The following is a 15389-nucleotide window of genomic DNA, read 5'->3' on the forward strand; positions in this document are numbered from 1 at the left end:
GGCCTCACCTTGCTGTGCGCGTAGACGACCGAGCCCAGCAGCTTCCAGGTGCCGCCGCGGCGGTCCATGCGTACCATGCGCAGGATCTGCAGGAAGCGCATGCTGCGCAGCGCGGACGTGGCAAAGATGTTGCCCTGCGTGCCCGCGGCGATGACGGCCACCGAGGCCACGAACACGATGAAGTCTGCAGAGGCGGGGAGTGGGGCGAGGTCACGGCCAGCGCCAGAAAGCCCACCTACCCCGTGCCTGGACCCAAGGCTGGGGGTGGGGGGTGGGGGTTGTTCCTGGGGCCCGAGGGGGCGCCTGGGAAGGTCCGTTGAGTCTGTGTCACTAGCCAGGGTCCTGGGGTCAGGGTGTCAACCCTACGGTTTGGGGTCAAAGATCAGGTGCAGGAGGGATAGGACCATTACCGATGACACAGAAGGGTTTTCTGGCAAAACGGAAGCGGCCCTGCCATCCTCGGTAGCGGCAGCAGCATCCAGCAGACCAGACGCGGATGATGTACTCCAGACCAAACACCACGATCATCACGAATTCCTGTGGGACCAGGGGCCTGAGTTCTGGTCCCCACTATTCAGGCCCCGGGCCTAGATTACACAGCACCCAGCCCGGAGTCCCTGAGTTAGGGATGTTAGAATTTCCTCAGCCTGCCTCTCCTGGAGGTTCATTCGCCTGGATGGACCTGGGGAGGCTTCCGGAAGGCAAGTGGCTTCTTCCATGTCTTCCAGAGAGACTGAAAGCTCAAGTCTGTCCCCTGTTGCTGCGCCCATGAACTGTCTGAGTTTTTCTGCTCCTCATCCTCCCCTCCCCCTCCCAGCCATCTCAGCCTCTGTAACCCTGACCAGGTGACACAAAGGGTGTTTTTCGGTCACAGTGCCCCTCTGAAGTGCTTCTGTTTAGGGGTTAAAACCAGATCCCATAGGGGTGGTATTAGCAGCTTTGATCCTGAGGAGTGGGCCTCCTCTCCCCTTCTCTGGGCCCATCATAAGCCCTAGTATAGAGACAGGAGCTCTCCCAACACCTGCTTTAAAGCAGGGGAGCCCTGTGGGCTTTTATGGCAACCCATAAAGCCCTCTGGGCTTTTATGAAGCCCAGAGAAGTACAGCCACCATGTCAGGGAACACAGCACAGACAGCCACTCTCTGAGATATGCTATGTGAAGCCTCACTTGACCTTCACCCTCAGCCCAGAGGTGCTACCCACACACAACCTCCCTCAGACCCAGACTCCAGCACTCACTAAGATGAGGAGAAACTCGTTGGCAAATTCCTGGTGCTCCTGGATAGTGGACAGCACAGACAGCACCAGGCAGCTGAAGACCAGCAAAAATCTACAATAGCAGCATGAAGGAGAGGGTTAGATGCTGGATGGACAGGGCAGCTGAGGAGCCTCTGGCAAGGGGTTGCAGAGGAGGAGAAGGAGGAGGAAGGGAAGAAGGAAGAAGAGGAGGGGGAGGAATAGAAAGGGGAGAGGAGGGAAGAATTACTGGGGAGTAATCTGGAAAGTGGACTAAGAATCAGAGTTCCCTGGAGTTGTGGCTCTGTGCTGCACCTCAAAGGGAAAAGCCTCCGAGCTCCAGGTGGCTGGGCTCACAGAAAACTTACAATCCTCTCAATTGCCCCTGATGCCACCCACAGCTCCCAGAGGTGGACACTGAGCTGTGGCGGGCAGGTCTGTCTGGGCTGGCCGAGAGAGGAACCCAGGAACCCCCCTTCCTTATTAAGCATAGCTTCATCTGCAGAATGAAGACAACTGCTTCTGCCTTTGCGGGTTCTTATGAAATTAAATACTGAGACAGCTATGGAAGGAAAGGGCATCGGGGAAGACAGATAGGGAAGGGAGGATGCAGAGGGGGAGAGGGTGTTGGGAGGGCAATCGGGCATCAGGGGGCCATGCCATCGAGGCCTGGAACTCCCCACAGGGCAGTGGGAAGCTACTGAGTGGCCCAGAACCAGACATTTAGAAATGGAAGGAACTTTAGAATCCAGCTCATCTGATTCATGATGAGCTCACGAATTAACCTCAATTGCACACATGAGGAAACTGAGGCTCAGAGTGGGAAAGGGAGTCACCCAAGGTCACCAGGATATCCAGGACAGAGATGAGATGATAGTCAGAGTTCCTAACTTCCCAGTGGATAGGAAGAGGGGAAAGGACAGAGGAGTGAATATGTGAGGGAAGATAGGATGTGGGGGCACAGGCTGCAGGTGCAGCAAAGGGCAACGAGGCTGGTCTCCCGGAAGCACTCCTCCTTTTGATGGGGGTGTCACACCTGGAAGAGACTCCTGAGGGAATGTGTTTCTCTGGAACGCATTGACCCACAGCCTGCCCGAAATGCTCCCAGAGTGCCCCGACCTGGGACTGCTGCCACTGCACTCTGCCTGAAACGCCTCACCATCAGAGCCTGAGGAAACGCTCCCCTCGAGCTCCCCTCACCCCAATGCTCCTGCTGGGGGAGCCCCCATTCCACCGTCAGCTCAGAACACCCCCTCCCTGTGCTTGCCTCCCAATCACTGTCTGCGTGTGTGCGTGTAAAGTCACTTCAGTCGTGTCTGACTCTTTGCAACCCCATGGACTGTAGCCTGCCAGGCTCCTCTGTCCATGGGATTCTCCAGGCAAGAATACAGAGTGGGTTGCCGTGCCCTCCTTCAGGGGATCTTCCCAACCCGGGGATCGAACCCACGTCTCTTATGTCTCCTGCACTGGCAGGCAGGTTCTTCACCACTAGCGCCAGCTGGGAAGCCCCAGGTCACAGTCAACAGCATTTTATTTGTGTTCCTGTTTCATCAGCGTTTGCCTGCAATGAAGGAGACCAGGGTTCGAAATCTGGGTCGGGAAGATCCCCTGGAGAAGGAAATGGCAACCCACTCCAGTACTCTTGCCTGAAAAATTCCCTGGGTGGAGGAGCCTGGTAGGCTATGGTCCACGGGGTCGCAAAGAGTCAGACACGCCTGAGTGACTTCACTTTACTTTTTCATCACAGCAGGAGCGTGGGCTCCGAGTCAGAGACTCAGGTTCAAATTCCAGTCCTACAGTGTGTGACCCTGAGAAAGTCACCTTTTCTGAGGCAGTCTCATCATCTGTGAAGTCAGGGCAGATGGGGTGGGGTGCAGAGACATAGGAAGGGCAGGGCTCCACCTGGCCCACTTACCCCTCCCTGGACAGGGCTCCCAGCCTGCTCGGAGGGCGGGGACAGAGCCTCAGCCCAGCACCCACCCGGGCAGGAGGTAGGTGGCAGATGTCAGTAAAGGGTTTTGGATGAATGAGTGAGGAAGAGGCCTCCTTGGCCAGTTCCAGGCAGGAGCTGAGTCAGCGAAGACGTAAGGCACAGGGAGAGGTCGGGGAGAGCACCAGCTCCTCGTGTTCAATAATTAACCACAGAAAATGCAGGTGAACCCAGTGGCGCATCCACTGGGAATGGGCTCAGGGGCAGAAGGGTCCTCCGTGAGTCACCCTATCCCATCCCCTCCTCTGGGAAGGGATGCAGCCAAATCTTAATGGGCTTTCACCCCAGCCCTGGACAGAAATCCTTCAGTTACATCGCTCGGCTGACCTCAGAACCTCAGGTAGTAAATGGGTCATGTGTGGGGCTTCACACTGAGTGTTTCAGTAGTTTTTTTTTTTTTTTTCTCAACATTATGTTTTCAAAGTCGAGAGTTACACATCTCTAAAATGTCCACTTCACAATAGGTTAAGTGAAAAAAGCAGATTATAAAACCTTAAAGCAATGTGATTCCAACTTTTTAAGTATAGATGTTTTTTATATATTAATACAAACCAAGAGTCAGCAGGGCTGGTCTCCGGATGGCAAAATTAAGAGTGATTTGGTTTTTGTTTTGCTTTCTGCTTATCTTCATTTCCTGATATTTTTAAAGAATAAACATGATTGTTCAGGTAACAAATTAATATCAGTTTTAAAATGCAGCAACCTCCCTTGTGATTCAGTGGCTAAGACTCTGCGCTCCCAATGCAAGGGGGCCTAGGTTTAATCCCTGTAGGGGCACTTGATCCCACCTGCTATAACTGAGAGTTCACATGCCACCACTAAGACCTGACTCAGCCAAATAAATAAGAAAATAAAAACAAATATTAAATATTTCATTCATTTCCTTAAACATACCAACGGGGGAAGGAGAGAACCCTTTAAATTCTGTCCCCACCCCTTTACCACAACAGCCCTGGCCATTTAGCAGGTGTGGGGGTGTGGCAGCCTCTCCCCCGAGTCCAGCTCGCCTGCCAACAGCCTGCTCAGCATCTCTTCTCTGATGTCTAGAGGCTTTTCAAACCCAACATAATGTCCAAAAACAAACTCTCAATTTGCCCTAAAATCTCCCCATCTCAGGAATGGCACCATCTCCCATCTAGGGGCTCAGGCCACCGATCTAAGGGCAATCCTTGACTCTTCCTTTCCCTCACCCTCCATATCCCATCCTGTAGCAATTTCTATTGGCTCTAACTACAGAGTTGTAGCCCTGGACTCACTAACCCCCATCATCTCACCCTTGACAGGTCTCCCTGCCTCCACTCTGGCCCAACTGGAATCCTCTTCAGAGCAATCAGTATGATTTTCCTACAAAGCAAAGCCGGAAACTAGAACTCTCCTCAGAACTCTCCCCTGACTTCCCGTGGCACTTAGAGGGCTACAGTCACATTCCTCAGCGTGTCCAGCAAGACTCTTGGAGATCCGGTCCCACCCGGCCCTTGAACTTGATCTGCCTCTCTCCAGTTCCTCCATCAGGCGCTCTACCTCCCTGCCATTCCTGGAACACATCAAATGTTTTTCCACCTCCAGGCTTTGCACTTGCTCTGCTATTTCCTCTGCCTATTTATTGCTCCCATTCTCATGTAGATCTCTACTCAAACCTCTCCTCCTTGGAGAGGTCTTCTCCAACTACACCCTCCCCAGAGTAGTGGACCCATCCCCCCTCTCTCTCACCTGACTCTCCTTTATTTATTTTTTCATAGACTGAATAAATGCACAGCAGAAAGTCAGCTTAAACAAACATCAAAACATCATGTCACCAAAGCCCCCAGTTTGCAGCCACTGAAGAGGCTCCCAAAGCCCTAAGCACATCCATCACCAACACACTGGGCTCCCCAAAAGCCTTCCTGAAAGGGAAGAGGTGGTGAGTCTCCATCCTTGACCTGCTCCATTTAGTAGACGCTGTTTTAAAAACCCGTGAACTTTACCTCTCCAGCCTTCACACACTGGCAGGGGATTAGATGCGCAATACAGTTGAACAGATACATTTAGTCTGACAGCAAACATCTTGTATTCTGGGCAGATGAATAATTATCCCCATCTTCCAGATGAGGAAATGGGACCCAGGGAAGGACATACTTACTCAAGATTACTCAGTAAATTCATGGCAGAGCTAGGGTCCTAGCTGCCATGGCCTTCCTGAGGGGTCCTCACACAGACACCCACCCTTGGGACAGCAGAGGGAGATCATGTCTGGAGCTTAGGGGTAGAGGAGACAGAGAGAAGTCACCCTGAGCTGAAGTCTGATTGTATCTGCCAGAACCAGTCTTTGACTTCATTCATACAATAAAGGACTGTCTAAGGATTGTCTCCGTGGGTGCTGCCAGATTGGTTCTCCCTGAAATGATGAAGTGAAAGTCACTCAGTTGTGTCCAGCTCTTTGCGTGCAACCCCATGGACTATACAGTCCATGGAATTCTCCAGGCCAGAATCCTGGAATGGGTAGTAGCCTTTCCCTTCTCCAGGGGATCTTCCTGACTCGGGAATCAAACCAGGGTCTCTGGTATTGCAGGCAGAATCTTTACGAGCTGAGCCATCAGGGAAGTCCTGACTGGGGCTTATTGTGAGACCTATCGAAAGCCTCTCTCCCCCACCCACCCATTCTGTGACTATGCCATTCATTCAGGAGGGCAGCAAGGAGATCAGAGGTGAATAAGTGAACGGTTTACTTAGCTATATGGTTCTCAAAGTAGAGAGGGCAGCAGAATTACCTGGAGGGCTTATTCAAATACTGATTTCTGGGCCCCATTTCTAGAGCATCTGATTCAGTATGAAGTGGGGCCTGAAAGTATGCTTTCTACAAAATTCTTGGGTGTTCTAATGCTGCTCCCCCAGGGACCACACTTAGAGAGTCACTAGGTTAGTGAATGGGAGAGGCTATGGCTGACTCAATTATTAGCCAACTCAAGGCTTTCTATCTTATTATTTTAATATTTATTTATTTGGCTGCGCTGGGTCTTAGTGGCGGCATATGGAATCCTCAATCTTCATTGCACATGTGGAATCTTTAGTTGCCGCATGTAGGATCTAAGTCCCTGACCAGAGATGGAATCTGGGAACATGGTGCTTAGCCAGTGAACCACCAGGGAAGTCCCAAGGCCTTTTAAACAACTGTAATCGTTGCCTTTTCCCCTCACCCCAACACCCCTGTTTCCATGGCCTTCCTCAAATTACTGCTAGGGAAACAGCCACAGAGCAAGGAGGAGGGGTAGGAAAATCCTTCTGGGGAGGTGGGTTTCATACTAACCTCGTTTAACCCCAGTTCGCTGTATGACCCCGTAACTGTGCCTCCTAGCCCAGGCTTCCTGTTGGCCAGACACTGAGTGGAGCCCTCCATGTGCATGTTCCTAACCCCTCCTCCCAGCCACACAGTCATCACAGCTCATTAGGGAGGGGGAAACAGGCTCAGAGAGGTGTACAGTGATGGCTATACAACTCTGTGACTACATTAAAAACTAGTGAATTGTGCACTTTTAAAGGGGACAGGTGGATGTGGTATGTGAATTACATCTCAATAAAACTGTTGTTTAAAAGGAAAAAGGGACTTTCCTGGCAGTCCACTGGTTAAGACTGCCTTCCAATGCAGGGGATGCAAGTTTGATCCCTAGTAGGGGAGCTAAGATTCCACATGCCTTGTAGCTGAAAAGCCAAAACATAAAAGAAAACAGAAGCAATATTGTAACAAGTTCAATAAAGACTTCAATAAAAAATAAATGAAAGGAAAAATGATTTAAAAAAAAAGAAGAAGAAAGGAGTACTAGGTTCTCCAAAACCATAAGGCTGGGACCTGAACCCAAGTCCACTTGGACCACCACACCACAGTACCTCTCTGGGCCCCAGGCACCCTGTCTGCAGTATGAGGTGAGGCGTGTCAATCTTAGGACTCCCCATTGGTGGGGCAGAAGGGAAGGGTCAGCCATAAACTCAGTTCCAGACTCCCTGGGGATGTCCCCAGAGAGGCAGATCCTCGGAGGCTGGAAAGACAGGGATGTAGAAGGTGGGAGGGCTGAGAGGGTAGAGTCAAGCAGCAGAAAAGATGCTAGCGCCTAACCTCTCAGAGCCACGTTCACTTAAGAAATGTTCTTTGCCATCTACACCCAGTCAGGCTTATTGTAAAGCCTGAAATGCATCATAAAGGACTCCCCACCACCCAAGAAATTAACAAGTATAACATAGTGGTGACATGATAGACAAGGTGACGGCAATGTGCCCAGGGGTTTGGGGGAACCTCAAGATGGCTTGAGCAGAGCCAAAGTGGAGGGATCAGTGAAGACCTGAAGGAGGTGACGAGGGCAGCTGGCAGTGCACCAAGCAGAGAAAGCGGGATGTGTGTGCAAGCAACAGACATGTGGGAACCCGTAGGCAGTCCAGGGTGGCCGGTAGTTCTGGCAGGTGGGAGCCTAAAATGAAGGGGCAGAGGACAAACCAGGCACCCTCAGGCCCTGTGAACATGACCTGAAGGCAGTGGGGAACCACTGAAAAGGTTTTTGGTTTTTAAACACTTTCTTTAAAAAAAAGATTTATTTGGTTGGCTATTCCAGGTCTTAGTTGCGGCATTTAGGATCTTTAGTTGGGCACTGGGACCTAGTTCCCTGACCAGGAATCAAACCTGGGTGCCCTGCATTGGAAGTGTGGAGTCTTAGCCACTGGACCACCAGGGAAGTCCCTGAAGAATTTTAAGAGGGAATGACATGGTCTGATTTGTGTTTTAGGACCACCACTCAGAGGCAGTAGGGAGCATGGATTACAAGAGGTGAGATTGATCAGGAAGAGCAAGTAGGAAGCTCCACAATCATTCAGGTAAGAGATGCTGGTGGCAGCATGTAAGCGGATGGACTGGAGAAAGTAAGACTTGGTGATTAACTGGAAATGGGACAATGAAAGAGAATGACTCATATTTCTGGTTTGGGGACTGAATGGATGAAGGTGCCATGACTGACCTGAGATAGGAGAGCCTCGTGGAGGAGTAGATATGGGGGTGATGAATTCTGTTTTGGACATGTTGAGATGCAGAAGGCTGGGTAAACACTCTATGAAGACAGAGACCTGAGCCGGAAATGTGGATTTGAAGTACATTAAGGGAGAGATGGTGACCGAAGACAAGAGGCAAGATTGAGACAGTCCAGAGGGCATGTGGAAAAGGAACAGGAGGACCCAATGGATCCCCAGCAACTCGGAGGGAGGAGAGACCCTCCACCAGACTGGAGAGAAGCAGCCAGTGAAATGGGAGGGAAACCAGAAGACAGAGGTGTCAAGCCAAGAGAAGAAAGTGTTTCAAGGAGGGAGTGGACAACAGTGTCCAATGCTGCCAAAGAGGTCAAACAAGATAAGATCTTAAAAATGTCACTGGATTTGGTGACAAGCTGGTCACTGGGTACCTTGGCAAGGGCAGCCACAGACGGAGGGCCAGAGCAGGTCTCAATGAGTTAAGAAAGGGAGAGGAACAGTGACAAAGTAGAGACAGTGGAGGTTTAGCTATTTAAAGAAGTTTAACTGCAAAGTGTAGAAGCTGAAATTGGTAGCTGGAGAAACACACAGAGCACAGGGAATACGCCAGTGTTCTTTTCGCTGTTGCTGTTTTAAGATGAGAGAGGCAGAGTGGAAGGAGCCAGGAGAGAGGGAGACGTTAAAGATGTGAGAGAGACGGAGTGATCAATGGAATGACGTCTGCAGGGCAACTGGGAGGCTGGGATCCAGAGCAGAAGTGCTGGTGCTGAGCAGAAAGGACCCGGCCAGTTTCTAAGGTGACAGGCGAGAAGCAGGAGAGACCAGGTGGGAGAGGAGATTGGGGGTCAGATGGGGGAAGCCCAGAGATCCCTCATCAGGGGATTTGACTTTCTCTGGGAAGAGGAGGCCAGATCAACTTCTCAGTAGGGAGCAGGGTCGGTGGGGGTCTGAAGAGGTGGATGAGGCTTGAAACCGCAGGTGTGGAGGATGGGAAAGGGAGCTGCCCAGGCCCTGGAGAGGGCTCCAATGGGAACACAGGACCATCATCCCCAAAGGTGAGGATGGGAGAAAAGACCCTGAACATCGCAGGTGTTCTAGACATGCATTTTTGGTTTGGGTTGGGTTGGGCCTTTTCTGGTTTTCAGAGCTTGAAGATCCTGAGGGAAGGAGGAGCCTGTGTGGGATAATGGACCCCCACCCCCTGCCCTCCGCCCTCCTCACAAGGCCAAAGAAATGCAGTTCCAGGCCCCAGTCCTCCCTTCCCCTAGGGCCTCCTGCCTTCCCTTCCTCTCTCCAGTGTCCCTCCTCCCAGACTGAGCCCTGCCAGAGTCTGCAGCCTGCCTGGCCACCAACTGGCTCTCTCCTTTCTGCATCTGGCTTGGGGGGTGTGTCTCCCCTTCCTTGTCCTCCAGACCAGGATCTCAGAGGCAAGGTTCTGTCCTCCCTGGGCTGGGGGATGCTGGGGCCAGTCTGTCCCCATTTATCCAAGGTTCCTGGAAGGCAGAGGTCATGTCCCCCACCACCTTCCAGCAGAAAAGGGCTTCTTAAACCCCAAACCAGAGCTGATACTGCAGAAGGAACTTCAACTAGGCCTGAGAGGCACTTCCTGACGGGGGTGCAGTGTGGTCCCGTGGCCCCAGCTCCTCTGGGGAGAACAGGCTCGATCTTTCTCTTGCAAGGGGATAGAGGGGAGGGGCAGTCAGCCAAGCCCCAGAGCAAGGCTCTTTCCAAGAATCCTCAGGGGCTGGGACGAGAAGAAGTTTCCCTGATCCAGCGATTCTAAATATGGCAAAGGGAGCAAAAGCACGTGACCCACACCAGGGCTGCTGCCGCGGCCGCCACTTCTCTGGGCCAGAGGCCTGTGCTGGGGTTCAGGGCTAGGGGTGAAGCCTCCATGGGGCCTCAGTTTCCCTGTCTGCACCGAGAAGGTGGGGGACATCTCAGTGACAGCTAAAGTCCCTTCAGCCCCGTAACTCTCCAGCTGTGGGGCGGAAGGGAAAAGGCCGGTCTTCAGCTAGTTCCAGAGTCTCTGAGGCTGTCCCTGGAGGGACGACAGCCGCCAGTGCACAGTTCAAACTATGAAAAACATGCGACCTCTTGGAGGATCAATTAGAAAAGGCATTCCTTTCGGCCTAAAAAAATGATGAAAAGTTGACCCTTCCAAAATGACCTCATAAGAACCAGGCATCCCTTGATCTGGGCTGATCCACCTTTGAGCACAGGCTGGATTCAGCACCACTCTCCCTCTCAGCCCAGCCCTTCGGATCGTACAGGATGCACAGAATGTGGGGCAGCCTTGGAGATGGCCCTGACAGCCCTGGAAGGGCCAACCCCATGTGGTACCACATGGCTCTGTGCCCCTCTCCTGGCCACCAGGAGATGGACACTGGCCCAAGAAAGTCTTCTCCCCACCCCCTGCCTCCATCTCGGTTGGGCTGAGCCAATCCGATTGTTTCAGGAATGGAATTAGGAACCACAGAAGCACACTGGCAGAGGTGCAGAGAGAAGTAGAGATGAGACTGCCCCTCCGGAGTCTCATCTCCCCCTCTCGACTCTGCAACCACACATCTGCTTCCTGCCACGAAGCCTCTACGGATTCTTCCCTCTCCTTCTGGTAGGTGTTCTCCACCTCCACATGCCAATTTTTCTTGAGCCAGTGTGAAAGGTCTTGGTCCCACTGTGGTATGGAAGGTGGTGTCTTCTGGACAGGGTGTTTTAATGAGTCACGGCTTCATCCTCTCCCACCTGGACCGGCTCCAAATCTCCTGTGTGTGTATGTGTGTGCTCAATCGTATCCGACTCTTCGTGACCCCATGGACTGTAGCCTGCCAGGCTCCTCTGTCTATAGGATCTTCCAGGTAAGAACACTGGAGTGGGTTGTCATTTCCTACTCCAGGGGATCTTCCCAACCCATGGACTAAACCTGTGTCTCTTGCACCTCCTGCATTGGAGGGTGGGTCCTTTACCACTGGGCCAACTGGGAATCTCCTACTTGTTCTCAGTGCTTCCCTCTGCCGCGCCAGCCAGGCTACCTGGCACACCAGGTAAGTGCACTGAGCAACCATCAAGCAAGGGTGGGAGCGAGGAGGGAAGAGGGGCTCTCCACCTGTTCAGGGCTGGCCAGGCAGTGCAGACAGCCCAAATGAACAGGGAGCGTGGGCTCCCGAGCAGGAGGCCAGTGACGTGAAAGCAGACTAAGGGGTGGGACACAGGCCCCTGAACTTTGGAAATGAAAACAAGACAGTCAGTGGGAACTTCCCCCTGGTTCCCCCTGAGCCACTCGTGGAATTTGGGTGACTCGGTTTTACATGCTGAGCTCGGCATAAGATTTCATTTGAACAAAGGGCTTTCCTGCTCTTTTTTAAAGTGTGAAATCCATCGACTTGCAGGCTCAGGCCCGAGCACCTTAGCATGGCTGCAAGTCAAGCCCTTCCCCACCTGACTCTCCACACTCAGTGCCCCACCTGGCACGTGGTATTCCATTGTTGCGGCTCATTGTTCCTCCACATCAGCAAGCACAGCCTTCTCCCGTCCTCACCTTTGCTCCTGCTGTATTTATCCCTCCTCCATCCTGGCTGGGTGAGTGGAAACCCCACCCTCTGTTCCCTTAATCCCCCATTCCCACCTCTACACTCACCTCTATCATGGCATTTGCTTCAACATGGGAAAAGCACTCTTTGAGTCCCTGCCTGCTCCCACAGACCGAGAGCTGGTGGAAACCCTGTCCTTCTCACCTTGAATGCCATGCTCCCAACTCAGAATGAGAGCTGGGTAAAAGTCTCCTGAAAGAGGGGACAAATCCCGCACTGGACCTCTGACTGGTACCACCCACCTCCCCTGTGTGGCTGCTTCCATCTCCATACCTCAACCCTCCCTGCAGCAGATGGGATTCAGAGGGAAACTGAGCAGGCAGCAACACCCAGGAACCACGAAGTCCAGAGCCACAGAGCATTTACTCACTCACTGTTTACTGAGTGCTCACCATATGCCAGGCACAAAGACCAATAATGTCCTTGCCTTCATGGAGCTTACATTCTCATGGGAAAGAGACAGATAATAAATAAACAAGACACTGTTAAAAATGTCAGATGATGCTGAAGAAAAATGAAGCTGGAAAGGGGGACAAAGAACATTGGTATGGGAGTCGGGAGCTGTTCTACGGAGGGTGGTCAGGGAGAGCAGGATTGAGAAGGTGACGTTAGGGCAGAGACCTGAAGGAAATGAGGTGGTGAGCCATGCAGGTAGGTTTCAGAGAAGCTTCTGAGTGGAAGGAAAGGCAAGTGTAAAAGACCTGTCCAGAGGGTGCCTGGTGTGTTCCAGAACCATCAAGAAGGGAGTGCTCCCAGAGAGGAGTGAGGAAGGGGGGAGTGGTAGGCGGTGGAGGCGGCAAGCAGAGCATCCACTAGCTATTGTGAGGTTTGGGGCTTTTAGTCCAAATGAGATGGGAAATTCTGAGCAGAAAATAACATGGTCTGACTTAGGTTTGCAAAAGACCACACAGGCTGTTGAGTGGAGAACAGACTATGGCAAGGTAAGGCGATGGGGGAGTGGGCTATGGCCTTTGCCCCTGCCTCGCGTTGACAAGCTAATGGTATATAATCCAAGCAAGAGATGATGGTGACCTGTACAAGGGGGAGTAGAGGTGACAAGAGGCAAGCACATACTGACTATATTTTGTCACCAAAAGATCCCTTAGGGTCAATCAATCCTCTCTTTAGAAATGGGAAACTGGGTCGTAGGTAATGTTTTTTCTTCTCTTTCCAGGCACCCGCCCCTCATCCCCACCTTAAAATTTCCTTCCTCCGGGTGGCATGCTGGCACCTGCCCCTGCGCTTCCTACTGTATGTGTCAGGGTGGCACTGGATTCAAGGATTACACAGGCCTCCAGCTGCTTGAGCCAGGCAGGGGTCAGGGTCACCTCTAAGAAGCTTCTGTCCTCTGAATCAGCAGAACTTGTGCAAAGGGGGAAGAGGGGAGGGAGGGAAGAGTCAAAAGTGGGGAGAGAGCTAAGTCCCTGCCACTTGGTTCTCAGCACTCCCAGAGCAGAGGGCACCAAGAGCTGACAGGGTAGAACAGGAGCTTCGGGGAGGGCTGGGCCCCCTGGGGAGGATGACCTGGGGAGTCCTGCAGACTCAGCCATTGAGGATCTCACCCAGTGGGAGGCTGAGGGAGAATGATGGGAGAGGAGCATTCGGATGCCTTTGCTGCTAAAAGCAAAGCAGCATGCAAACTTGCAGGCCACACCTGGGGCTGTTGGTTACAACTGCTGCTCTGAGAGCCATGCTCAGGGTGGGAACCCAAAATCCAGGACCAGCCAGACGGAATCCAGCAAGACTGGCTCCAGTGGGCTCGGACAGCTGGGAAAGGCTTGCTGAGTGACACTGGCCTGTTCCACAGTCAAGATGGAGGGACAGCGAGGAGGATCTTAGGCTTTAGGCTGGAAGTACGTCTGCAGACAACCCCTCAGATTCCTCGGGTTCTAAGGGGAGAGGTTCCGACTGATTCAGAGTCCCCTAAAAGGCAAGGGCCTGCGCGGTGGTTCCAAGAAAGGGGTCAGGGTTGGGGGCAGCAGAAGGGGAGGCACAGGAAGAGCTGTGGGCAGAGCTAGGAACCTGGATCAACAGGCTCTCCATCATGTCTCTGCCCCACTCGGCTGAGGGGGTGGGAAGCTGTGTCTGTTTCAGTTACTCCTCAGGGACAGGAGGAGGTTGAGGAAAGGTCTCCAAGAGCCCCCATTTTCTGCTGACCTATCTGGGACTGGTGATCTTGGCTTCCCAATGGGAAATGAATGAAGCCGCCCATCCTAAGGGACTTATAGAGTCGCTGGAAGTGAAGGGTCTTTTACATTTCATTTTCAGGGCACTCCTGTGTGTGGAAAGTCTAGAGAGACTTCCTTCAACCTCCAAAGTGTGTTAGTTGCTCAGTGGTGTCTAAATCTTTGTGACTCCATGGACTTAGCCCACCAGGTTCCTCTGTCCACGGGATTCTTCAGGCAAGAATACTGGAGTGGGTAGTCATTCCCCTCTCCAGAGCATCTTCCCAACCCAGGGATCTAACCTGGGTCTCCCGCATTACAGGCAGATTCTTTACCATCTGAGCCACCAGGGAAGCCCTTCAACCTCCAAAACTCCTCTATAATTGAATAATGATAGCAAGGAGGAGTCAGGGTAGATCAAAGCAGGACTTCCAAAAGCTCATTAACCACAGAAAGAGGGAAGAGGTCGGGGGAAGACGGATTGCACCTCTAGTCCTGGCGCCCCCTCCTCTCCTGAGGAGGACAGAACTCTACACATTTGAGAACCAAAAGAAACGAACCCCTACCAGGCTCAAGAACTCAGCCTTGGCTGCATGACTGAGCAAGTGAACTGTCTCTCTCTGGGACTCAGTTTCTCCGTCTGTCTAATGGGGCCAATGATCCCTCTTACGGCAGCTTGGAGGCAGGGATCTGGCTCGCTCGAATCCCGCTCTGAGGGGTTGCAGAAAGACTTGGGTTCACTTCGGGACACGGAGGAGGCTGACAGCAGGCGGGGCTCCTCGGGAGAAGGAGGGGTTCCTGGCAAGGAGGGTTCCGGAGGGACTCCTCCCTCGGCACGGCCTCCCTCCCTTCCTTCCCGCTCCGGGGTCTGCGGGGCTGACGTCGGTGCGGGGAGGAGCTACTGGAAGGGGCGGGGCGCGGTGGTGGGCAGGGCTCCAGAGGTCCCTGGAAGGGACGGGGCGTCGCCGACACTCAGCACCGCTCGAGGGAGGGGCGCGGGCGGCGCTCAGGCTCAGGTTACCTCCCTGCGGCCTCCCCCGCCCCGCCGGCTTCTTTTTCCGTTTCCAAATTAACAATTGAAAACGCTGCGGCCTGAAAGGCGAGCAGCGGGCCAAGCGGAAAGTGTGAAGGTGCTGCCGCGTCCCCATCGACGGGGGCCGAAAAGGGGGCGCGACACCCTGACTGCCCACGGCTAGCCCACCCACTAAGGCCGCTTGCTGGGCACTGAGAGCCCCGGGACCCAGAGGTGCCAAGGCCCCTAAATCGGGTCCTGGACTGATCGGGCCCCTGGTACTGCTCTGGCCAGTGTTGTCGATCCAGTGCCCAGACTCAGGGTGGTGCCAGCCCCCGAGGAGGGTGGGGTGAGGCACTAGGGCTGGGTTACTATTCTCGAGGCAGGAGGGGCAGCCCGGTGCCAAGCAGCAC

General features: G+C 53.1%; 1 protein-coding gene across 1 annotated transcript in view; it reads right to left on the minus strand.

Annotated features, from left to right (window-relative positions):
• Nucleotides 1-15389, minus strand: part of KCNQ4 (potassium voltage-gated channel subfamily Q member 4) — a 58794-nt gene that overhangs the window by 26408 nt on the left and 16997 nt on the right. The window contains exons 2-4 of the mRNA XM_024990216.2: nucleotides 1240-1330; nucleotides 411-537; nucleotides 9-184 (exon numbers count right to left, since the gene is read on the minus strand). Of these exons, the coding sequence (XP_024845984.1) occupies nucleotides 9-184; nucleotides 411-537; nucleotides 1240-1330 (394 nt within the window). The remainder of the gene's footprint in view (nucleotides 1-8; nucleotides 185-410; nucleotides 538-1239; nucleotides 1331-15389) is intronic.

This window comes from Bos taurus, chromosome 3 (assembly GCF_002263795.3).
Source record: "Bos taurus isolate L1 Dominette 01449 registration number 42190680 breed Hereford chromosome 3, ARS-UCD2.0, whole genome shotgun sequence".
In the NCBI taxonomy this organism is placed as follows: Eukaryota; Metazoa; Chordata; class Mammalia; order Artiodactyla; family Bovidae; genus Bos; species Bos taurus.